Source organism: Leopardus geoffroyi, chromosome B2 (assembly GCF_018350155.1).
Source record: "Leopardus geoffroyi isolate Oge1 chromosome B2, O.geoffroyi_Oge1_pat1.0, whole genome shotgun sequence".
Lineage (NCBI taxonomy): Eukaryota > Metazoa > Chordata > Mammalia > Carnivora > Felidae > Leopardus > Leopardus geoffroyi.
The window spans coordinates 54536703-54563020 of record NC_059332.1 but is presented as its reverse complement, the minus strand read 5'-3'; the positions used below and the strand labels follow the sequence as shown (position 1 = coordinate 54563020).

Sequence of the window (26318 nt, the reverse complement as noted above, 5' to 3'; positions counted from 1 at the left end):
CCAACCTATGGCTCAAACCATACCCCAAAATAACATTTTGAAAAGTAACAATTTTTCTCAAGAATTTTATATTCAAATACAGAGAGAGCAGAAGGGATAAACACAGCAAAGCAGTACAATATTTATTTACCATCTCCAGCAGCAAAGCTTTGGAACCAGGAAACAACCCTTTTATACAAAGCAATCATCTTCCCACCCCCAACTGGTTATTGTTTACAAATACAAAGTACACAGAACATCTGCTTTATATGAGCAAACTTAAAAACATACATACAGATATACCCCATTCTGTAAAGTACTTTATTCATTTAAGAAGGCCAGTAACCACCAAACGTGTTAGGTAAGATTCTTCTTCCTGTATCGTCTTTTCGGTAAATTGCCAGTATCTATACTTATAAAAATCCCTCCTGGGAAGAATGACATTGATTCTCCTTCAGCACAGGACCACAAACAAACAAAAAAACAACTTTGGAACTCAGGAATTTTAAAATATCTCTGAAGCTGCAAAGGGGGAGTTATAGCTTTAACCCTGAGTGCCACTGCTATATCTCTGGCACAGAAAGAAAAAGGATGAATTATGAAAAGAGAAAAGGTGACAAAGTGGCAACAAAATCAAGAAAAGAAACTCCAAACCAGAGAAAAAACAAACAGGAAGTTGACAAAATGTGTTCTGGGTGCTGCTGGAGATACCACTGGCACAAGGTTCACAGGTCTTTCTTCAATACAACACCTCCAAACTCCAATGAAGCAACATTTTTAGAAATATCTTCATTTTCCCCAAATCTACCCTCAAATTATCTATAAACCAACATACAGGGAGATTAGCCACATTTAGCTACACTAAGGACACAATACCAATAGGAGGTCATGAAGTATACAACTGTATACCCATAATGTAACATTCCACTTCAGTGTCATCATCCTGTTCATCTTCAAAGTTGTTCTCTACCGGTGCCTCAGTTCTTTCTCACTACTTGAGCTGTCTATCCCTGGGGCTGGTGGTGCACTGACCAAAAACCCTCCTTTGGCTCAGTTCAGAGAAGAAAAAGAACTGTTCTAGATGTCCACAGGAGACTATGGTACAAAGCGAACTCCAGACAGACTACTTCTATAACCTTACAAGTAACGGCTATACAAACTTGGTACACTTTGAATAAGTAGGAACCAATACATTTTCATGGGTAATTTATCCTTTTTCTTCAGCTGCATCTCAAACTGCGCCCCAAAGGCTGTTCCTTACAATTCTGAAACCAGATGTGATGTTCCACATGCCTTTGTATGCACTGATTCATTTCAATGCCTGGCTCCTGATTCTCCATTAGTCCAACTGGCTCTTCTCTAAGCATGTTCCAAACCCCAGCTCAAGTATTTACTAAGTAAGAAAAGCTTCCTTGATCCCTCTAGATGGCCCTCTCTTTTGTTCCAACCTCATCACAGACAATCCTCTAAACAGGACAATTACATTGTATTGGTATTTGCTTCTCTTAAGAGAATACACCATCTCTTATGAACTCCCAGTACCCCCAGACCTTCCTCAGTGCCTGCCTGCACATAGATATTGATAATGATGATAAAAGTTTGTTGCCAACATAGACACAAAGTGACAAAACAGCATCCATCAAAAACTGTATACACGTACCTACATATCCTAGCTTTTCATTCTACATTCTTTTATTTCTTATCATAAGCATTTCTTAGCTTGCACTTGAGAAAAGCAACTATTTTAAATATACCTTTCAATGACTTAGTCCATTGATGGGTTTGCAATATAGCTTAATGGTTGAGCCTTAAAAAACTGTAAACAAGGGGAACATGATCTGATGACAAGAACTATTACATGCTATTAAATATACATCTTAAATGTACCTGTACTTATACCCAATACCATCCCACAGTTATATCTAGGAACGTGTGTAGAAACAGCACAACTATGAAAGAAATCTATATTTGACTTTTGAGTTTTCAAAGTACTTCTGCGCATTACCTCATTTGAGAGTAGGAAAACTGAGGCTCAGAAAATAAATGACTTGCTAATACTCAGATCAAGGTCTTTGAATTTAAATACCATGTGTGTTGCACCATTCCACCTTTTCCCCTAGCCAATATCCTAAAGATGCCAGCAAAAAAAATAAAATTTAAGTGTGTATCTGAAACAAAATGGATATAACAAAAAAGGTAGGAAAAAAAACCATGACTAAAATGATCAGTGCTGAAAATGAATGGAATACATGAAACAAGCCAATGACCATGCATCAAGAACAATCTTAGTCCCACACAGTGAAATCTCAATGGGAAAACTAAGAGGTTAGGGTTTCTCGTCTGACACATGAAATGACCAGGAATTAGTTAATATAAGACATCAAATACTAAGGGATGAGAGTACAACCATAAACACAAAGTTTAGGGAAGAAAAAGATTAGTGTATGTCAAGTTAGCTCATCAGAAAAGTTAAGACTTTAGTAGAGCCTTGAAAAATACATAGAGGCAGCCTAGTATAATGCTGATTTCAGACTATGGAGGAAGAGTCTATATTCAAAGCTTGGTTTCACCAATTGAGCAAGGTGTTTAATGATGTTTCATTTCCTCATCTGCAAAATCAGAATGAATTTCTTCCTCAAGAACGCCTTGTAACTTCTAGCACACAGCCTAGTAAATGTAAGCTCTATAAATGAAAATTTTCTCCTCTGCTTGCTTCCCAGGTAGGAAGACAATAGTTAGACTCAAGGCTATCAAGGTGCTTTCAAGATCTCAAAATATATTTTTGCTAAATGTAAATAGGAGTTGTTATAAGCCATTAGACAAAGACCAACATGCATGCAACTCTTGCTAAGAATCTAAATGAGGTTAATAAAAAACTGACTAGAACCAAGGCAGAGAGGAATGGGCTGCACACCTAACAGCTGGATATTTAATGTAATTAAATATGTTCAAAAAAATGTAACTGAAAATTTAAGACTATTTAGTGACTTGGAAAATGTTTTCCCCCAATCATCCACATCATTGTTGCCCCACGAATTAAGTGGTATAGATAAAAGGGACCACAAACATGATAGTTCTTATAGCACATTAGTGTTAAATGCACACTAAGTAGTGTAAAACAGCCATCACAGATAAAAGTGGGAGTTAACAAGAGGTCTAACTGTAGCCCTTCAAACTCAATGACGTGATAGAGCTACTCTTATGGGCAATGAAAGAAAACAGAAAACATAGATAGCTCATGGGAAAAAAACAGTATCAAAGTAGGTCTTGTAAGAAGACTACTAACAGAACTCATAATAACACCTGAAGCATTTAAGATCAAAGGAGAAACTTAAAATACCACTAGATATAAAGCATTTACTTTCACTTCTACCAAAGAATATAGTTAGTTAGGATTATTAGAAAACTCAATACAACTTGAGAGATCTCCAAAGTCCTAAAAGAAAGTACAGACAACCTGAGAATTCTTGTTGAATTCTTGACAAGGCATCAGAAAATCCAAGAGACCATTTAAAATAGACAGTTATCTCAATAAAACATGTAAAGCCCTTAAGACCTGGAGAAAACTAGTTAACTTTAAGATACACTATATGTCAGCACTGTTCTATAACTCCATGGTAATGGGCTTAAAATTTTTATGAGAGGATGCAATTAGCCATAAACCACATGTAATAATACATTTGTGTGAAAATTATAAAATGAGAAAATACTACTATTAAATGAGAAAGCATTTAAAACTGATGCAAGTTCAATAGCCAGAAAATAATAGTTCCAGAGACTGGACTGGCTACTTTTAAAAAAAAGGACATTAAAAAAGAAGACTAGAAAATCTCTTACAATAATGCTGAAGGCTTTGTATTTAAGTATACAAAGCCACATCAAAATACTGGCTAGTAATTACTGGTAGAATAAAAAATATAATCTACATCAAAGAGATTAGGGGAAGATCAGACATCCTTCCAGAAAGATGTGTTACATAAGGGAGAAGATCAAATAAAGAATGAAATAACCGATATGATAACATCAAATAAAGAATGAAATAACCGATATGATAACATCAAAAGGACATGGTTGGACTGTGATCACTTCCAGATATATCCCACTGGAAGCAAACATAATTTCCAGTAATAACATAACTCAATGATACCGAACACGACTATAAAGTTTTCATTACTATAAAGTCAAGCAAACAAAAAAGACAAAAATATTACAAAAATATTGTCCCACTAATCAGTAAGAAAAAAAAAGATTTAATAAAACAATATTTCATCATTCATACAGGACGGGAAATTTCATAAAAGAATTTCTTAATGGCTTACAAAACTCTTTATTTCTGGAAAAATAACGAAAAGATTTGCATTCAAAAGCGATCATCAGTTAAATAACTTCCACCTGTATATCTTAAGTGAAAAATGGAAGGATTGGTTTGTGTATCCACAAATGAAAACTATACAGAATGGACCTGGCGAACTGAATGGCATGCATAAGATGTACACAGATATCACAATCCATTATTGGACTAGCCACTAACATTAAGAATGGCAAATTTCAAAAGACGAGGAAACATAAGCAGTGCAAGTCTGGGGCAAGATATGCCTCACGTTAAAGAAAAAAAAAAGTTTTCAATTATTGCAACCTTTATAAACTATTCCTACAAAGACCTAATCCATGATTTCTAACCTTCATCAGAATCCCACTAAATTACTTCCTCAAGAATAGTGAATGCGGCAGTTAAGTCTACTCATCCATGTCATTTAACTCTGTATCCAATTTTATAGCTAGAAGGGATTCTGGATTGTGTCTATTCCAACCTCCTTGTTTTTAGTACCTGAGGTTATCCTGGATGTACTGGACCCTTAAGGACATTATCAATCAGGTCACTTAGGTATCATTCAGTAAATTATTAGTATAGTACTAATGTAACATACTAAATAGTATCCAAGTATCCTGAAAGACTTTATGCTCCCCTCAAAATGTCATTTTGAGGGCTACATAAATAAATGGAATTATTAAGAAGCTGCCACACAGTAAGAAAAAAAAAAGTTTAAATATAATTACATTGATAAGGAAGTTGTCACACCATCTGAAAACAAAGGATAAAGTATCAGGAAATCTGCTTTTCCTAAAGTCCTTGTTTCTTCTTACCAAGCAAACACTTCCACTCATCAAATATAAGTTGTGTTACCATGGCTTAGAACAAGGTTAGATAGACAAATGACTCAATCAGAAAACCTAGAACCTGCAGAAAGAAAACAAAGCTGCCTTAATGCCCAGGAAACTGAGCCAATCATTAATAACTAAAAAGAACTACCATAACATTATTTAAATAAGGGGGAAGGGCATACTCTATAACCTTCTGAAATGGATCAACAGTGCTATAAAGAAAACAAATGAACATTCAGAAGGAGAGTACATTTAGATAGTGCAATTGTACAGATGATGAATAAACTACAAGACTCCAAAAAAAAAAAAAAAAAAAAAAAACTGTATAGAACTCACATAAATACCACTAGCAACATATGCAAGACACCAAAATGTTAAGTTTTAAGCAGGGTGAAATTTAAAAAGGCACTTCATATAACAATGGAAACTGTTTCTCTGTACACAGTAACTGCAAGAAATCATATTGTCTTCACATATATTTTATGTCTAGTTGAGAAAAAACATTTTGAAGAAAAAGGATCATTAGACACATCCCTTTTGAGAATACCAAATCATTAAATTTGCAATTATCCCAAAGCTTCCCGAAAACCTAGAGATATTTAAACAGGTTCACCTAATGGAGTATTTTTGTGGCAGGCTCTGCCCATGGCAGGCACAGTAAGAAAACTTACTATCTAATTGTGAGTTCCATATGCTATTGGGGTTGTCTCCCTACAACAAGTCCCCATTTTTAGTTTTGTAACACCATTATCATTCAAGTATGCCAGAGAAAGATTTTTAAGTAACAAGTTAAGAATACTGTTTCTTCTGCAGTCAAGAGACTGATCTATAGCTAAAAGCTGTTCCCATTTACTGCATTCTGACAATCCCCACTCAACTGCCAAATCCAAATCCCTTTCAGAAGTTACCCAGTCAACAATTCGGGGATTTCTTTTCACTTTTAGGAAAATTGTCTGGAGATGCTTGAGTCTATCAACTGGAGAGTGGTAATGCAATTTTAACTTTACTACTGAGCAACATAAATAACACAAGAAGAGAACACCAATGCTGTTTTATAAAATATTTGAGGAGCTATACAACGTAAATAGAGCTAACACAAGTGAACTGTACACTTAAAAATGGTTAAGATGGTAAATTTTATGTTGTCTTGTCTCTAACCACAATTAAAAACAAAAATTTTAAAAGGAGGCGTGTGTTAAGTGGAAGTGCAAAAGCAGTTTCAGAGAATCCCATCTTCACGTATCATTTTTTGATTTGGATTTTGGAAAGTAAGAGTACCTCAAAAATCATCAAATTTGTAACCCACTATCTGATTCAGGGGAGGAAAGGGGAGAAATGGACAAGTGGGAGATTAAAGTAGCCTTAGCTAACTCGGAACTATGTGTAGCCATATAGAACAGTTCCAAGGTCTCTCTCTCCACTGAATTCAACTGTGACTAGTCCTTTCAAAAAAGAAGCTATATAGTGCCATGTCAAGGGCACATGAGACCACTTAACTGATGTGATACATATCAAACTATAAAAATCTTTATGATTTCTTAGGCCCTTGTGTCTTTCAAGGTAAATGTTAAGTCTAGATATGACCAAATGTGCAAGATCATCTCCTCTATCAAGTCTGTTAAGCTTAATCTACAAATGGAACCAATATAGTACTCTGAAATTATCTGACAAAATAACTTCTTCTAAGTAGGGATTTATGAGTCTTCAACCTCTGTTGCGTCTTCAACAATCAGACAGAGGAAGAAAAGTAGTAAAAAGGGTACTGAATATAGTTACAATGGAGGGGGAATGAGCTTCAACTATTAAAAAGTGGGGCACTAGGGAAAATGTAAATCACCACTGTGCAAGAACTACGGCAGAAATAGAAACCACACGAACCCTAAAAGTTATATTCCACTAACAGTAGATCCAAAATATTTTGACCAAGCAGATGAAAAAATGCAGATGTTTTACAAACTAAGAAGATACAAAATGTTAAGTCTGTTGATAAAAAAATTTTTTTGGGGGGCTGTCAAGCAAATAATACTAGGTGATGGACTCTGACCCCTCAAACTTGACACTTCTTCCATTTTTGAAGTCATGCTGCGAAAACGAGGATCTAAGGACTGGTATACTGCACAGCCACTGCCTTGAGATTAAAAAGATACTGTGGAATATACAATTGAGGTATCTGCTGCCAGTTCCAGAATTGTGAAGAACTATTAATGGAACCAACATGGAGCAAAAAGATAAGTCATCTCTCATGATTAAGAGTCTGACTAGAATAAGGGACCAATAAACCAAGAACATGTTACTGAAGTCTTGATTTCAGACTTTTAAGAAATCATTACTGGATGTTATCGTTTAAACAGATATCCAGAAACAGAACTGCATGAGATGTTCTCTTTACTACATCCATAGTTATACTCTAACACTTAAGGATTCTCAACATCATCTATTTGATGGCATCCCTCTTTATTACAGTAAGAGGACCAGATTGTCAGGCATGTTTGGAATTCTCCTATAAGAGTTCAGATTTGCATGCCTGGATTGTAGAACATCCTTTATTTCCAGGACACTAATGCACATTTCCTTTTTGTGTTTAGAGTGATGAATTATCAAGCTCAAAAAGTTTAACTGTTTAGAAGGTAGGTTTGTTTAAGAAGGTCATCTTGGTGAAAGGCCTAGAATATCCTGAGAGAACACCATGATGGGTCTCACAGCTTGTTTATATGTAAGAGCTTGACAGGTCAAAGACTTAGGCCATGATGATAACAAAGAATTCTCTCACATGTAGCTTTGAGTGGTAATGACACTGTAGCCATCAGTCTCAATACGAACAGTTACTGTGAAAATTGTTAGAGATGTTACAAGAAGGAAAGTCTTTTTCCAGCTGGTGTCCACAGTAGACCTGTAACATCTAGCCATCCTACTGGAAGCAAACTGGATTTGGCAAAATTTGATTTGTATTCCAGTTCTTGACAGAGTTGCACGGTTGATTCTGAAGTCTCAGAGAGCTTGAGAGTAGTATGGACTCTTGAAGAGTCAGATTGTCCTGACATAAACAGAGCACAACAGATTTGTCATTTTGTGAAGATCTGACAAGGTGAAGCCCGAACAAGGAAGCACTGATGACACAAAAATGAAGGATTTGCCTCTGGCATTAGTAAACAGAGACCTAGTAGCAGGTTATTTCCAGGCCCCAGATCTGCTAGTCCTCAGTTTACCAGTAAGATTTTCCTGAGGAACAAATCATTTATATTTTTTTAAGCACAAGAGGATTCAGATTCCTGAGTACCCTCCTCTGAACTTACTTTGGACCAGAAATAATGGGTAAACGTTTGTCCAACCCTACTCAGATGGAAGTCTCTACTGTCACTTGGCCAATAAAACAGAAGTCTCTATTTCAAAAGTCTAGAATTACATGTTAGCTGTGATAATTCCAGACATGCATTTATTTTCTGAGGTGACCTCCTACCTGTAGATCCTGTTTGAGTGGGGAGGAACAAGTAAAATAGTTAGGGTCTTGGATGACTACACTGCTGAATGCAAACAGGTTATTAATTCTTGTACCCATGGCGTTCTGGAGATTCTCCCTTTTTTCTATATCTATAGGGGTGGTTTCGAGGTTTGTACCAATCTCCTTTGGAATATCCTCTATTGTGATAATGTGCTTTCTGATCATGACTATAAAAGTATCGATGTTGGTTATAGTATTTGTTGTGGTCTCTATAATCGTTTTCTTTTATACTGTTTTCTTCTGCAACAACAGCATTTACATCTTGTCCAAAGAGAGAAGTACCATCAAAGGGTAAGTGTGAGATCTTCTCCTGGGTTTTCTTAGTGAGAGATGTAAGTCGGAGCCAGGCTTGTCTTCTGTAGTCTATTGCCATGGCCATAACTCTGACTACAGAATCCATTATGTCCCTAGTAGTACAAAGCTGCCAAAGGCCAGCATCCATACCATCCGATATTATACATCTTGCTTTTCCACGATCAAACTCTGGGTCATGAACCAGATCCTCCATGTCTTCCCAGAGTTTACGCTGATATTGAGTCATATAGGCCATGTAACTAGCAGCTCGGGCTGCAATGGAAGCAGCATGGTAGAATCTACAACCCATGACCTCCATTTCTTTTGAGGTAGAATCTAGAGGAGATGTTGTGCTTCCTCTTTTGCTGTGCTCTAGTGCTTCTACAATAGGGCCCTCGGCTGGTGGATTTGGTTGGAAAGGAGAGGTATCCTTGGCCACAGGATATACTCTGTGCCCCATGAAGGAAGAAGGATGGCAATCAGCAGGGTCTTTAAAAACCTCAGTGGTGGCAATTCTCAGAAGAGGATGCAATGGAGGAACCAAACGTTTCTTAGAGGTCACATAATCAGGTTTCCCTTCACATGATTCTGCTTCAGATTGTAATGTTACTCTCTTTATAACACCTCTTTGTTCCATTCTTTTCAAAAGACCTGTGAAACTAGACTGACTGGGATCAGTTGGCTGCCCTTTGTCATCAGCTGAGGGGGACTTGCAGTCAGCTTCTTCATCAACCGTAGATAAATTTTCATCCTTGGAGGTGGAGATGTCCCACGGAACTGAGGAGTTCTCACTTGGCCTAGAATGATGGAATCTAAAACAGCTCCTAGACTGCAGATCACGTATCACTCGTGACATCTCAGCTACCTGTGTCTGAAGATAAAGGATGGCATCTTGTCCATGCTGTGAAGCTGAAGAAGACTCTACAGGTAAATCCTCCTTGACCTCCGAAGAGGCCAAAGATTCTTGGGGGACCAGAACTGGAGATGAAGGCAGAGTCTGATAATTTTGTGATGGTTTAAGTGTCTCTGTCTCAGAAATCTTAATATCTGAATTATTTTGATCATTTTTCTGGTTCTCCAATGGGTTCTCAACAGAAGAAGGTTGAGAAACTATCCTTTGTGGACTGCTGGTGCAACTCCCAGAGGAGGAGCTGCTGTCTCCAATGGGAAGAGGAACACTGCAGCTAGAGCACATTTCTGGGCGATGATTCTCAGAGGATGGCACCTTAGACTCAGGCATTCTCTGGGTTATCCACATGAACAAGAAAACCAAGGAAGAAAAAAAAATGCTTTTAATATGTTAACTTTCAAGTGCAGAGATGCATGACCAGTAAGTAGAACTCAATTTTTTAAATTATTATAACAACAATGAAAGATGCAATCCACTACAGGTCTGCAAGGGGATCATAGAAGTCAAAGCCACAAGCTTCACTACCCCCAAAACCCAATACCAACTACTGGCAATAATCTGGCACTCTATTAAAAAAGAGAGTAAAAACAAGCCCAGTTCAATTGGTGCCATCTTAGCCTACTGCTCAGTCTTCTGCTAGGACAAGAAGAGGTGGTGAGACTACTGGTGATTAACAATCTTTTTTTTAAAAATCCCATCCAATGTATGTAAGTCAACAAGTAGAAGTTTATAATAGTATAGAGAACTTGGGAAAAGTTCCACTGAAAATCACACACACAAAAATATTTCTCAAAGTCCCCACTGAAGAGTCACTTTTAAGTCCTTTAAAGATTCTTGTTCCCTCTCCATGAATAACATAAATGAATAATGATAAAACTTGCCAGTTGCATAGTCCTACTTTATGGTTTGCAGTTTCCAAGGAGCTTACATAGTATGTATTTGTCACTTCATTTTGTCCTCACAACAACCCTGTGAGGTAGGTATTATTATTTGATAAAGAAATTAAGATTAAAGGCTACTTAATTTATCCAGAGTCACAAAATTACTAAGGAGTAAAGCTCAGGCTAAAACCTAGGCATACTGATTCCAAGTCCAAGTCTCAATCCCTTGTAACATAAAGCAAGAAGTATTCCGGCCAGGAGTCTCCAACCCATCAATCCATCAAGACAATAGCCCATTAATAGAAACTTGGGCTAAGACAAAAGAAAGACAAGGTTGCTACAAAGGGCTCAGCTAGTTTGGTTCTCAGAGTAAGGGAAGTATTAGTTTAAGGGTCAAACCCACAACCAATAAATCACAGGTAAGAGAAAAAAAAAAAAACCCTAAATATTTGAGGAATAGAGAAGGTTAAAAGGAATGACAACTGAAGTACTATACCACCTATAACCCTTCCCCACATTCCATTTTCTAAAGGATCTTCACACATCCTCTCTTCCAAGATAAAACAAACTTTCTGTGGCCACATGGTTCTGGAAGAAAAGGATCCAGTTATACATGGCACCTAAGGAGAGATATGAAAGGAGAAGGGCACAAGGAGCCAAAACACTTGCAGTTTTTATTCCATTTCCCTTTTATCAGATACCATCTTCAAGTTTTAGAACTTTGCTGTATCATGTTATCTTTTCACATTCTCACTGAAAGTAAAAAACAAAACTGGAAGTAGGAGATGTTCTGGGCAAAGGACTCAATGGATACCTTCTATGGCTCATTCTATAGAAATGGGCCATTCACTAAAGTACTACAGCTCCTAAACACAGCCATCATTGATTTGATAATTGTCTTAGACAAGGCCTCTTAAATGACTAAAGTGAAAGAAATGCAAATCAAATATAATGTACTTACATCACTATGGGAGGTGCTAGGCTCTTCATCATCACTGCTGATCAGATCAATGTATTCCAGAACAGGTCTTAATGGTCCTTCCTATGAAAGAATCAAGCAAATTAACAAGTCATGTAGTTATTCAAACTAAACCAGTTACTTAAAACAATCACTTTTTTGTTGGGACTGGCAAGAATTCCTCTAAAGAGGCGGCCTATGGGCGCCAGAAAATAATTAGAACACACACAGAAAAATATTCAGAGTACATGAGTAAGAAATGATATTGGGGCACCTGGGTGGCTCAGTTGGTAAAGTGTCCGACTTCGGCTCAGGTCATTATCTCACACCTCATGAGTTCAGGCCCCACATCAGGATGCTAAGAGCAGCTTGGGGCCTGCTTCAGATCCTCTGTGCACCCCCACCCTTGCCCCTCCCCTGCTTGTTATCTCTCTCTCTCAAAAATAAAAAATAAACATTAAAAAAAAAAACTAGGGGCGCCTGGGTGGCGCAGTCGGTTAGGCGTCCGACTTCAGCCAGGTCACGATCTCGCGGTCCCTGAGTTCGAGCCCCGCGTCGGGCTCTGGGCTGATGGCTCAGAGCCTGGAGCCTGTTTCCGATTCTGTGTCTCCCTCCCTCTCTGCCCCTCCCCCGTTCATGCTCTGTCTCTCTCTGTCCCAAAAATAGATAAACGTTGAAAAAAAATTAAAAAAAAAAAAAAAAAAAACTAATGACAAGATCTAAAAGGAAGAGTTTAAACCTTGGTAGAATATTAAGACAATGTTATTCTTTGGGGAAGGATTATTAATAATAAAGGAATTAGTGCTATAAGGACACAGATATGATTCAATGTTTTTTAGATGGGATGAGTATTAATTACCTGTTAGATAACCACACTCAAAAACATGTGGTTCTTTAACAGCTTGGCTTTATTTCCCACACCTAGAGTCAAACATCAAACCTGATTCTTTTCCATCCTGCTTCCAACCATACTAACTGCATCATATATCAGGCCTTGAATACTAGGCCTAAAAGCCTAGATTTTATTCCATAGGCAAGAGGGAATCAATAAATACTAAGATAAGGAAAACATGAGTACTGTGCTTTAAAATTAATCATGTAGATGAGTATGGAGAGTGGGAAATGCAGGGTAATTAATCAGTCAAATAATGCAAAAAAAACAGCAGCAAAGAGAATAGTGTTGTAGTATATATACAATACATGGATATTAAAAAAGAAAAAAAAGATTGGCTATAAAAAACAAAATTCCAACAATAAAAAGCAATCAAAGAAGTCCCTAAGGTTTCAAGCTTGAACAACCAGCTGGATATATCTGGAATTCAGAAACAGGAAGCCGACACTCTTTTGAACATAATGGGTTGATGTACCAGTGGCACACAAAGTTAACTGGCAGAAACCAGAAATGCAGGGCTGGAATCTGGATGTACAAACATAGCTAGAAATACAGATTTAGGAGGGGTTCCTCTAAAAGACTAAATTGAACTATGATATTGCTAACAAAGAAAACAATGAGGAAAAAGAAGAAATTTAATGAGGCTCTTGAGGAAATGCTGGAATTTTAGGACTCAAGAAGAGCTAAGCAGGTAATCAAAGACTGAAGAAGAATCAGGAATGGATAAATTCAAAAACACTAGAGAATCCTCAAAAAGTTGTCAACGCAAAATGTAGTCAAAAACATGGACAACCAAAAAAACTGCCACTGAAATTGGCAACAAGATTTTTAAATGCCTGAAAACAACTTTCAAGAAAGTAGCAAGCATATATATAAAAGCCAGGCTATAAAATATTAAGTAGAACATCAGGCAATAGAGGCGCCTGGCTGGTCAGTCAATGCAGCATGCGACTCTTATCTTGGGGTTGTAAGTTTGAGCCCCACGTTGGTTGCAGAGATTACCTAAAAATAAAATATTAAAAAAAAAAAAGAGGCAGTAAGGCCATGAGTAAAGAATATTATTTTTAAAATTCTAATATGTTGAGAATAAGAGAAAAGAACACAGGAAGAGAATATAGCTGAGGGAAAGATTTCTTAGGATGCAGAAAGCTGACTGTTGGCAAGCCAAAGCGATCTATTCAGTGGATAAACTAACAGAGAAAGACTAGAGTCAGGACACAGAAGCTAAGATCTTTAAATATCCTCTTCCTTAGAAGAGACATTCCGTCTCAAAGATAACTTGTTTCTCCCTTAGGCTACAACTTCTCCTCAAGCAGAAAATTGCTATCCTTGCAGACAGGTTTTATCTAGGCACTACGATAAAACCAGAGACCAGAACTTCAGGACAGGGATCATGTAATAAGTAATTAAGATTTTTGCCTGAGCTGTAAAAATGGAAGTTTAAAAAAATGTTTTTTATTTTTTTTAAATGTTTACTTTTGAGAAAGAGTGAGAGAGCGAGCATGAGCAGTGAAGGGGCAGACAGAGAGGGAGACACAGAAGCCAAAGCAGGCTCCAGGGTCTTAGCTGTCAGCACAAGCCCGACGCGGGGCTCAAACTCCCGAACCGTGAGATCATGACCTGAGATAAAGTCAGACGCTTAACCAACTAAGCCACCCAGGTACCCCTAAAGATGGGAAGTTTAGAAAAGAGGATACTCTCCAATTATGGTCAACAGAGAAGATTCACCTACCTTTAGACTACAATCTACCACTGTTATTGTCAATGTTATACATTCAATTCAAGGAAGTAGAAGAAATAAAAATATGCTAGCTTCTCCTGTTCTAACACCTTAACTTTGGGCTCTTCAAGAAATGTGCATTAGAAATTGTTATTACATGTCCATAGCAACAGCCCACCAAGAAAGTCTCCAGGTTACCAGAAATACACAGAGGGAGGAGAGCTTCCATAAACAGAGAAAAAAGAGACGAAAGAAGGTAACAGAGTACAAAGCAAAAAGTAGAAGAGGAACCCTCCCCCCCACCAAAACCCCCAAAACCCAGGATAAAGAAAATGGTCACAGATGGGATTTAAAAACAGCTGCAGAAATAGCAGAAAATAGCAGGAGCAGGAAATGATGAAAGAAGACTATTACAAATTTACTGCTAGGGTGAACCATTAGACTGATATGCAACCAACTATTCCTGAACTAGCGAAAAATGACAACTTCATATGATTCACACTAATTAAAAGAGTAAAAACAATCTGGGTAGGAAATCCAAAAATGAGAAAAACCAAGAGTCATTTAGAATATTTATTGATTCACTCAGCAAAATAATTATGGGTTTATACGTGAAAGAATGGTAGATGACGATGACATGTATTTGAGACCACCAAAAAAAGCAGAGGCTGAGTTAAAAAATAAGAGAAGTATCCCCAAGGAAAATATTACTTATATGCACACACTCTAAACTTTAGTTATGGATATGGAAAAAATGCCACCATAACGAACTTAAAGAATCAAAACATTTTAGTATTCCATTAATTTTACTACTCATCAATAACATTTGTCTTTGAGCCCTATACAGGAACTGTACTAAACTTTTCATGTAAATGATTCCATTTAATCCCCAATTACTTTATAAGGTGAAACAGTGAATTATTATTGTTCCATTTAACAAATGAGAAAACTAAGTGAGGTACACCTGATTCTCTAAATATATAACCGGCTGTGTGGTCACTATAATTCTGAGGTTAAGTTCAAAGTATACACACTACATTTTTTTTTTAATTTTATTTTTAAGTAATCACTACATCCAACGTGGGGCTTGAACTCACAACCCTGAGATCAAGAGTCACATGCTCTACTGACTGAGCCAGCCAGGTGACCCTACATGCTTTTTTAAATCAATCCCTTATTACCTAAGTTTTCAAGAGACTTTGTCTTCCTTCAAAAAGAGAAAAAAAGACTTCTTGCTATTGCCCTCAAATCTGAATAACTCATAACGCTAACCAAAAAATAAGTGAATTCCCCATAAGAATGTGTATTATGTCAAGAAACATTTCTTAAAATGTTTACAGTGACTGCCTATGTTCTTAACAAATATAAATGCATGTTGTCCTCCAATTAAAGGCATTTTATTTGAATTTGCTCAATTCATCAACTAGTAAACCATCATTCTCTTCAACCCTTTTGTACCAATAACAAAATCAAAGGATTCTACTCCCGAAGGCCGCACAATTAGGGCCAGGAGCACAGGCACAAACAAAATAGTTTAGTAACACAGCTGAATTAATATTAATATTCTAAGTAAAAAAAAAAAAAAAAAAAAATTTAATGACACAAAAAGCTTTCATTCCTGTTACTAGAAAAATGATTATCATACAAAACCAAACACCAATTACCTACGACAGTTGACCCTTGAAGAACATGAGGGTTTGGGCTATGACCTTCCCTTCCATTACGGAATTGAAAATCTACATACAGCATTTGACTTCCCAAAACATAACTACTAGAAGCCTACTGTTGACTGGAAGCCTTACCAATAACATAAACAGTTGGTTAACATGTATTTTGTATGATGTTATTATATACTGTATTCTTACAATAAAGCCAAAAATATTACAAAAATCATAAAGAAAATACATTTATAGTACTGTAAAAAAAAAACTACATACAAGTGGATCCACGCAGTTCAAACCCACTGTTCAAGGGTCAACTGTAAATGGAAAATAATGTCAATACACTAAGATATGGACTGTAAGAAATGTTGTTTACCCAAGTCTAAAAGAATATGGATTTGAATACCGGTGCAAAACTCTAATCTAAAATTTTAATAATGCATGTGTTTTTTCAATAGATTTCCAGTTACAGGATCAGGGATATAGTTTACTTATGCAATCCTGCCCAGTTCAAAAATTCCAAGTGGTTCCCAACTGCCACTTTTAGTCCACAATTCAAAATCTACACTATCTGGCCCACCCTTTTCTCTTTCACTTTAAAAATTTTTATCCTCCAAAACTACACAGAATCTTCCCTGCTTTCCCATTTTGATGCCTTTCCTTATTTCTTTTCAAAATGCTCTTTTAAATACAAATACTAAATGTTACCTAGGCCAAAAAGGCTTCCTTTATTTTTTTATATAGCAATGGGTACTTTTTATAAAATAACTACTTTCTACAACCATTTACACAGTTCTCATAACCTATATTATCTTCCACATTGAAATACGGGCACTTACAGGTAGGACCTATTTTCAATTAATCTTTTGTAGTTCTAGAGTACTTACTTCATGACTTTGCATATCATGAGCTCCAACATTATTTTTATTTACTGAGCTAATTATAGGTGCAAGACACCCAGTCAAGATACCTTCACATTTGTGCCCATGACTCTTACCTACTGCAGTTTAAGTATTATCACTTGACCTATGTGCTTCAGAAGCTACTGATGAAATTATACCTTGATTTCCTTCACTATTTCCATATGTTCAATGATTCCACATTATACCAATAATCTTGACTTAAACCTAAATCTCATGTGCTATTACCAAGATTATAATAGGTTGCCTTTGTGTCTCAAGTAGCACTGTGAAAAATCATGTCATCAGCTCTTGGCTAAAACCATTTTCTGGGAGTAAATTAACTAAAATATACAAAGTTTCAAAGAAAGACAGAAAGATGGTGGCTGAATAAGGGATCAGAAAAATATTCTCAGTTTTCAAAAGCTTGTGTTAACACCATTTCACTTTTACGAAAGACCTACATTGGTATCAGTTTTCACTAACTGAAGTAAATCTGAAGATTTTCTCTTATACAAAAAAACAAAAAAAAAAGGATGAAAAACAGAAATACTGTACAGCATTTGTTTTGCAGAAAACCATTACAGAGGCAGTGTACACCCCAAGCAGCGAGAGTACCACTGCCAAGCTGCTTCCCTGTGAACTAAACTCAGCATTTCACAGCTTTGGATTATGTCTGTAAACATCTGTACTTTATCTCAATTTATTTTGGACATCCATTAGCAAGATGTGTTTTAAGGTATCAGAAAAGCCAAAAAGAGGTTATTTTGGGGTTCTGGAAATGCTGAAAATTTTTCCATATAAGTAAATGGTAACTGCTTCTTTGCTTTAGACCCTCTTAGCTTATAAAGTTTTCATAGGTTTCAAATGTTTCTACTTTACAATAACTGGGAGTGGCGGAGATACACCTGTATTATTAAACTAAACAGAAAATGAGAGCAAAATCCTTAAATAAAAAGTTTTTGCTATGGTAACATTCTGTTTGAGATCACCCAGGTATTGGCTTTGCAAAAATCAAACAGTACACTTATAAACCGTGTAGTTCTCTGTACGTATATTTCAACATAATTTAAATGAAAGGGATTTATTATCCTTATTATTTCTTTCCTTCAGCACACTGTTTGGTTTCAGGCTCTATATTTTGCAAACCCCTGAAAGACTGCTGTGCCACCATGTGATCAAAGACGGGAAAATTAGATTAATGAGCGTGAATTAAGAAATCCAAGCCAGAGTAAATCAAGAAGCAACATTACAATGCCATTTTTGTATCTGAAGAAATATTAAGCAGAGAACAATTTGTTATCTTTACTGGATGAGCATCACCTAAAGGAGTCAAGGATAAGATTAGTTTACAGAGAGAAATAGAAGGCTCTATCTCAATTTATTTTAAAATAGAATTAAGTTATCATTAATTATCATTTAAGTGTTATCACTAAAAATGTAGAAGCAATGTTTTTCATAGATCTCTTCTAAAACTGTAATTGTGCTTAATACATATCATTCACTTCTCCATTTGGAACTATCAGAACTTTGAACCTGTATTTGCCAACAGGGATAAATACAAGGTGTTGTATCAAGCTGCACACACAATACATTATATTTTTTAATTTTTTAAAATGTTTATTTAGTTTTGAGAGAGAGAGAGAGAGAGAGAGAGAGAGCATGAACAGAGGAGGGAAAGAGAGAGAGGGAGACAAAGAATCTGAAGCAGGCTCCAGGCTCCTTGCTGTCAGCACAGAGCCCGACGTGGGGCTTGAACTCACAAGCCATGAGATCATGACTTGAGCCGAAGTTGGATGCTCAAACAACTGAGCCACCCAGGCGCCCCTGCACTACATATTTTTTATTCTTGACGCAAAGATGTAAGATATTCTCTACATTTAAAATTAAAAGAATATTTTTTAAAAGTTTTTTTTTTAATGTTTTATTTGTGAGAGAGTGAGTGAGCACTTGCAGGGGTGGGGCAGAGAGAGAGGGAGACATAGAATTTGAAGAAGGCTCCAGGCTCTGAGCTGTCAGCACAGAGCTTGACATGGGGCTTGAACCCATGAACCGTGAGATCATGACCTCAGCTGAAGTCGGATGCTTAACCAATAAACCACCCAAGGGCCCCTAAAATTAAAACAATATTTCAAAAATAAAGAGTATTTTAAACTTCAGCTTAATACATTATTATGCTTAAGTTACATACATGCTATACCATAATTTATTCCACAAGTACCAAAAAGTTTTTCAAATCTTATTTTTATAAATTCCATCTATGATTCTCAACCCAACACCCATAGTTTATAAAGAAGTATATCATTCTTTCATATACACAAATATCAAGATGAATATTCTCCAAAACCAATATTCAGGAACAACCTGAAATATTTGTCCTAAGAAGCCATAGAATCCTGTTACCAACATACTTCAGTCCACTGTTAGGGCACCTGGGTGGCTCAGCTGGTTGAGCATCCAACTTTTGATTTCGGTTCAGGTCATGATCTCAAAATTCATGAGATCGAGCCCTGCATTGAGCTCTGAGCTGACAGCACAGAGCCTGCTTAGCATTCTCTCTCTGCCCCTTTCCCTGCTCCCATGCTCTCTCTCAAAATACTAAATAAACACTTAAAAAAAAAAAAAAAAAAAGAAAGAAAAAGAAAAAGTACATCTGAAACTAATTTAACACTATGTTAACCACACTAGAATTAAAATAAAAGGACAAAGGGCACCTGGGTGGCTCAGGTGGTTAAACATCTGACTCTTGATTTTGGCTCAGGTCATGATTCCACAGTTTGTGAGATCAAGCCCCACACCAGGCTCTGTGCTGATAGGGTGGAGCCTGCTTGGGATTCTCTTTCTCTCTCTCTGCCCCTCCCCCTGTTGCATGCTAACCTGCACTCTCTCTCTCACTCTGAAAATAAATAAAAGGAAAAAGTACCACATGCACTAGCAATGGTGAAGACAGCCAAAAAAATGATCTCGTGAAAGACTCCTCAATAAACCAATTAAAGACAATACAAAAATGGTTTCACCACAATGGCCCTAACGTTGGGGTATGTAGAGGATATCATTTAATAACCAGCTTTACAAACTGTCCCAAACCAACAAACATAAAAACACTACAATCTATTAAGAAAAACTATACACGTTTAACAGCAAACCTCAAATAACTACAGTATTCAGAAAATGGTTTAGAGTAGAAGTATTCTCTAGCTAACTATGATACCACTTTAAGCTGAGCCTTTGCAACTCTTGACAGTTTTGGGTGAAAATCATCTCCAAATACGTCATAACCCCCACTCTGCCTAAACCAAGGCTTTACAAACTGTGGTTCAGAGATTCATATGTCCTTTCATCTTTCCAAAACGAAGACTCCTAGGTCCCACCTACAAATTCTGAGTCAGTGGGTATGGAAGGGTGAGGCCCCGGAATCCGCACATGTACGCTTGGTAATGCTTAAAGACCACTGACCCGAAGGGACGAAATTCTGAAAACTATGTGTGTTCCTCGTGATGCAGGGATCTCCACATGAACATCAACTCCTGCACTATGCTGTAACAAACACCATGATCTCACAGGTCAGGGAAGTCTTCAAGCTAGTCGCCTTCATGTTATGCAGCTACATAACGCTCAGATTTTGAGTTCTTGCAAGCCTTCTTGTTCTCTGTCTCCTTCCTCATCATCACCTGTCCTCTCTCCCTCGCCTGCATCGTCATCTGTTACAGGACAACCTTGTCCCTCTTGGAAACACGCCTAGACTAAGCATTAAAACAGCGCTAAGTAAACGCACGAGAAGCGTGATGGAGTGAGCACCACGGACTTTCGGCAGTGGCAGTCTTTGTGACGGCTACTGCAGCTGCTCAGAGGCCTCTTTGGGTAAATTTCCTAATCCTACGCCACGCTCCCCGGTGTCTAGTACCTATCAGACGTTCATACACAGCTGCTCAATGAGGAGTGGACAGGTGCAGTACAATCACATAATGGCTTACCACGCGCAGTCTTGGAACTCTAGGAAAAACCCGAATGTCGTTGCTACTTACACTAACAAACTGAATGTCATCTTCATTTTCATCCGTTGTTGACTCAGATGCCTCGGGCCCAGCTGGAGGGACAGATTCTATTATCTATAAAAATAAGCCAAAACACGCTTATCTATACAGCCACGTACTTGGTGGAAGAGACTTTCCCAAAAGGAACGAAAAAGAGAGCTTTTTAAAACAACGAGCTCTTGAGGAAACCTAACAGCACAACTGCATGCAAATCCGACTAAGAACAGAACTCCATGGAGTCGCGTTCTGCCTCTGCAGACGCCGAGCCATGGGGAGCGGACGCCGAAAACGACTCCCCAGCCCCTGCGAATTCCCCTATCTGCTCAAGGAGGAGGGATGCGCGCTCACCGCCGAAGAGCGATCCTGTCTCAAAATGTCGCTCTCGCGGGCAGAGCGGCGACAACAGGGAGCACCGGGGCCGGCGTAGGGGACCGGGGGCGGCCGGGCGGCCATTGTTACCGCTGGGTCGTCGTTAGGACCCGCACCAGGCCCGAACGCTGGGCTCGGCCCGAGACGCCGAGGCTTTCGCCCCGCAGGCGCACAGCAGGCCGCACACTCAACAAAACACAAAGCCCTTTCGCGGCGCGGCTGAGAACGCCGCGGCCCGACGCTCCACCACTCACCTCCGACCCCGGGTCTCCCATTTCTCCGACGGCCTAACTGACAGCACCACCGCTACTGCGGTCTCCGCCGCCACCGCCGCCGTCGCAGCTGTCCCCGCCGCCACCGCCGCCACGACTTCCCTTCCCGCCCAGCACCGCTTCGCGCCGCCGTGACCCGCCCCTGCGTGAGCGCCGACGCCGCCGACGCCACCGACGCCGCGGGCGGAAAGAGGTGCAAAACCGCTTCAAAAGGAGGAGCGGCCGGCTCTGGCCCGCTATCCCCCGGAGTCTCTTTCGCACAGTCCCGGCCTGCCTTCTCCGCGCCGCGCAGGAACCTGGGAGTTGTAGTTCTAGTGCCGCCCGAGACCGTCCCGGCGTCAGTAGCAAACCGCGGAAAAGGACTCCAAAGCATGGCGCACACATTTTGCCACGCTGACGTCAGCTGCAGCTTTGCGGAGCCGGGGGCGGGCTAGGTTCTGTTTCATGGTGAAGGGCAGGAACAGAGATGTGGAGGTGTGTTTGCAATTGGGTATTATATGGGTGTGGAATCGAAGCTCACCGGTGTCAGTTTTGGCCTAATGGCGGATGATGGGGATTAAATTCTCATATTCCTTTTTTATTTTTGTATTTTTTGCGGTGGGCCCGAAATGTAAAGGTGTAGTTGAATTTTGAGATAAAGAAATCCGAGGTGTCTTTATGTTACTCACCTGTTCCCTAGCTTCATTCTCTCAGCCATAGCATGTGTTAATACACCGAGTAGGCAAATTGAGGACCAGAGTTCCAGTCTCCAGGTTGGCCTGAAGAAAACTGGCGAAGCAAGAGTCCAGGGAGCCGAGGCCTAGCTAACTATCATTAAGCTCTAGACCAGTGAAAACATGCGCTGTTGAAAGATATTCTCAGAGTATTACCTTACTAAAATAGCTTACTTTTTTTTTTCAGCGTTCATACTCAAAAAGCAGTCTTTAAAATAGTTGACTCATGTTTACTTGTGTGGTTTTTCTCACTTTAATGTCATACAAAACTGTCCGGCTTTTTTTTTTTTTTTTTTTTTCTACACCAACAATTTTGAAAAGAACTTTTGAAGTCGGAAAATTCTTTTAAATTTTCAGATGCCTGTTTTTGCCTATGTCCAAACCTAGCTGATTATTTATGCCTATGATAATTATTCTTGGTATTTGTTATTTTCTGCTTTTCCAGCAAGTGCTTTATGACTTCATTTGCTTTTCTGCCTAAGTTTGAAAATTCTTGAAAAAATTGAGAATAAAAGACTGATTACAGGTAGGAGTTAATGGGTAAAACTATTGGAAAACGAGCTTTCTCTGGCTGGAGCTCCCAAATTCTCATGTTCTTCAATTCAGTTGTCAATGCAAGGCTTTATCCTTAGGACATATCTTAGTCTGTAGGAAAATATGTATGCAAAATATTATTTATGACAGGTTTGTAATAGAAAAATTGTAAAACATTTAAATGTCTAGTGACTGGAAAATGAAATGGTTAAACTTTGGGATGTATTCTGCCAATATAATTCTATAGTGTTTTCATCTCCGTTGAAAATGTGTAGCTAAAATTTCTAAAATCCTGTTTTTCAAAAATGCAAGATAAGTAATATGATAAGAACCATGTCAACTGCCAAGAAAACCATGCCTGAATTAGGAAAACTACTTAATCAACAGTAATTTTCTCTGGGTAGCTAGACTATGTGTTTTTAAGAAAATCCTTTGCAACACACTAACAGAAGATTAGAGATATGCCTGTGGTTACCACAAAACCAGGTTTATTTAGCTTAGTGTAGCAAAGGAGAAGAAACCACAAAGTTTAGGAGTCTCTCAATCTGAGGAAATTAAGAGATTGGTTTGCGTGATGTTAAGGCCACCGTGTGAAGTAGGGACTGATTAGATTTGGAAGAAGCAGAGTTATTTCCTGAATGGTTCAGTGTTCAAAATGGAGACTTTTTAACTATGGGGAAATGTTTTCTGTGTGGCTATTTTTTTTATGTTTTACTTGGGCCGTGGATCCATTATTTTGCTTTATGAGTTTAGATTGGGGAGGGAGCCTACCACTGGTTTTGGTAACTCCTCTAATTTAGTTCTCTTAGACTGTATCCTAAACAACATAATAGATTTTTTAGATCTAGATGAGTGACATTATTTTGATACTATTCTTTCTTTCTTTTGGTGGAGAATATTCGTATTTTATTAGTTTTTATTGAGGCAAAAAGCACATAACATGAGCTCTACCCCGTTAACGAAGTGTATAATACAGAATTAAGCATAAGCGGTGTCTAGAACTTGCTCATCCTGCATAACTGAAACTGTAAACCCCAGTGAACAGCAAATCCCCGCTCTCATTCTCTCCAGCCCTTGGGCAACACCATTCTACTTTCTGTTTCTATGAGCTTGACTACTTTAGGTACCTCGTGTAAGTGGAATTGTGCCATATTTGTCCTTCTGTGACTGGCTTATTTCACTTAGCATCATGTCCTCAAAGTTCATTCATGTTAGATAGACCACATAACAGAATTTCCTTTTTTACGGCTTCATGATATTCCACGGTGTATGTAAATCTCCTTTTCTTTACCCTTTGATCTGTGGATGGGCAGTTAGGTAATGTCCACACTCCACACTGTCTATTGAGAATAATGCTGCAGGTAACATGGGAATGCAAATCTCTCTTTGAGATTCTGATTTCAAATCATTGGGTAAATGACTGGAAGTAGGATTGCTAGATCATATTTTTTTGTTTTTTATATAATGGTCATTCTGTTAAGAGGTGATATCTCATTGTGGTTTTGATCTACATGTCCTTGATGATTGATGTTGAGCATTTTTTCATATACCTGTTGGCCATTTGTAGGTCTTCTTTGGAGAAATATTTTCTTAAGTCCTTTGCGCATTTTATTTTTATCATTTTTTTAAGTTGATGAAATATCATTTTTAAATTTACATCCAAATTAGTTAGCATATAGTGCAACAATGATTTCAGGAGTAGATTCCTTAGTGCTCCTTACCCCTTTAGCCCATCCCCCCTCCCACAACCCCTCCAGTAACCCTCAGTTTGTTCTCCATATTTATGAGTCTCTTCTGTTTTGTCCCCCTCCCTGTTTTTATATTATTTTTGTTTCCCTTCCCTTATGTTCATCTGTTTTGTCTCATAAAGTCCTCATATGAGTGAAGTCATACGATTTTTGTCTTTCTCTAATTTCACTTAGCCTAATACCTTATCTCCAGTTCCATCCACGTAGTTGCAAATGGCAAGATTTCATTCTTTTTGATTGCCGAGTAATATTCCACTGTATATATACCACATCTTCTTTATCCATTCATCTATAAATGGACATTTGGGCTCTTTCCATACTTTGGCTATTGTTGATAGTGCTGCTAGAAACATGGGGGTGCACGTGTCCCTTTGAAACAGCACACCTTTATCCCTTGGATAAATGCCTAGTAGTGCAATTGCTGGGACGTAGGGTAGTTCTATTTCTAGTTTTTTGAGGAACCGACATACTGTTTTCCTGAGTGGCTGCACCAGCTTGCATTCCCATGATACTATTCTTTAAACTCACAATTTAACAAAGAAGTTTAAGCTTCAACTTTAGTTTTGATCAGTTTTTTGTTGTTGTTGTTGTTTTTTTAAAGAGCACAAGCAGGGCAGGGGCAGGGAGAGATGGGGACAGGGGATCTGAAGCTGGCTCTGTGCTGACAGCAGAGAGCCTGGTGTGGGGCTCAAACTCACAAACTGTGGGATCATGACCTGAGCTGAAACCACGAGTTGGACGTTTAACCGACTGAGCCACCCAGGTACCCCTGTTTTCATCAGTTTTCTATTGACTTGCCTTTTTTGTTGAATGATTATTTATAAATCATCTGTCTGAATATTGGCTGCACAGCAGCATTTAAGATTCTGGAGACCTAGTTCTTAACTAAGAGAATGCCACCAAGAGGCAAATTAAATGCATTAAAAGGCTCAAACCCTCATTGAGCATTATACAATATTTTCATAAGTCTGAAAAAAGGGGAAGTATCATGTGCCTGTAATTTACTTAAAGAGCATTCAATTTGGGCCAAAGAATTCATGTATACACAGAACCAAATCTTACTATACTTTAGTAAAAGCACAAATACTTCTAATGCAATTCTATTATTAAGACCATATTTGGTTTTGATTAAATGCTCTGGTTTTAAGACCTGGCAACTACAATGGTCTCTTCAACAAATGCTAATAAATAAATGGATTTATAGGCATTTATTCCAAAACAGAATTTTCTTCAGGGAAGAAGATGGCTCTTAGAATAATACAGAACCAGTTGACATAATCATTTCCTGGGAGTTATGGGATCAGAACAAAAAGCATTTGGTTCTGAAAAGAGTATAAAAGACTAGCCCATAGGTCTCTAAGTGCAACTTCTTTTTTCCTGTCAGGTCTAGAATTCTGTACAAGTGTTGCACATAAGGAAAAGAAGCCTGTTGGAGCACAGAACAAAAGAGGGTTTTTCATTTCTATGGTTCATTCAGAAGTACAAGCCACTTTTTTCATTAAAGTAAGCTGTAATTATTACTTCTTTAAAATGTAGACATTTCCCCCTTCAAGCAATGATGTATTTGCCTGTATGAGGAAACTGGGGAGAGTAGTTTTTGGTGCCATTATTACACATTTTGAGTAATTTGCAAAACTTCCTACCCCTCTGTAGGACTATTTGAAGGACATTTTTCACTGTGTTTGCATCATAGTGACATTATTCCTCCATGTAAAGCCAGTGAACAAAACTTTCAATGGTTCAGCTTGTAGTGGGTCACAATGGTTTTGAAAACACCACAGACAACCAGAAG

General features: G+C 38.1%; 1 protein-coding gene across 11 annotated transcripts in view; it reads right to left on the bottom strand.

The window, feature by feature from the left end:
• Positions 1-21919, bottom strand: part of ZNF451 (zinc finger protein 451) — an 89153-nt gene extending 67234 nt beyond the window's left edge. For 7 of the 11 annotated variants that reach the window (XR_006717290.1, XM_045498631.1, XM_045498636.1 and 4 more), the window contains exons 1-3: positions 21514-21793; positions 20882-20965; positions 11688-11768 (exon numbers count right to left, since the gene is read on the bottom strand). Coding sequence is in view for 10 of the 11 variants with exons in the window: in XM_045498631.1 (XP_045354587.1) it covers positions 11688-11768; positions 20882-20965; positions 21514-21534 (186 nt within the window). In the remaining variant the exon portion in view is untranslated. Of the gene's footprint in view, positions 1-97; positions 10179-11687; positions 11769-20881; positions 20966-21513 lie in introns of those variants that run through there. The other 4 variants (XM_045498634.1, XM_045498635.1, XM_045498641.1 and 1 more) reach the window with 3 other exon arrangements.
• Between the last annotated feature and the right edge of the window lie 4399 nt (positions 21920-26318).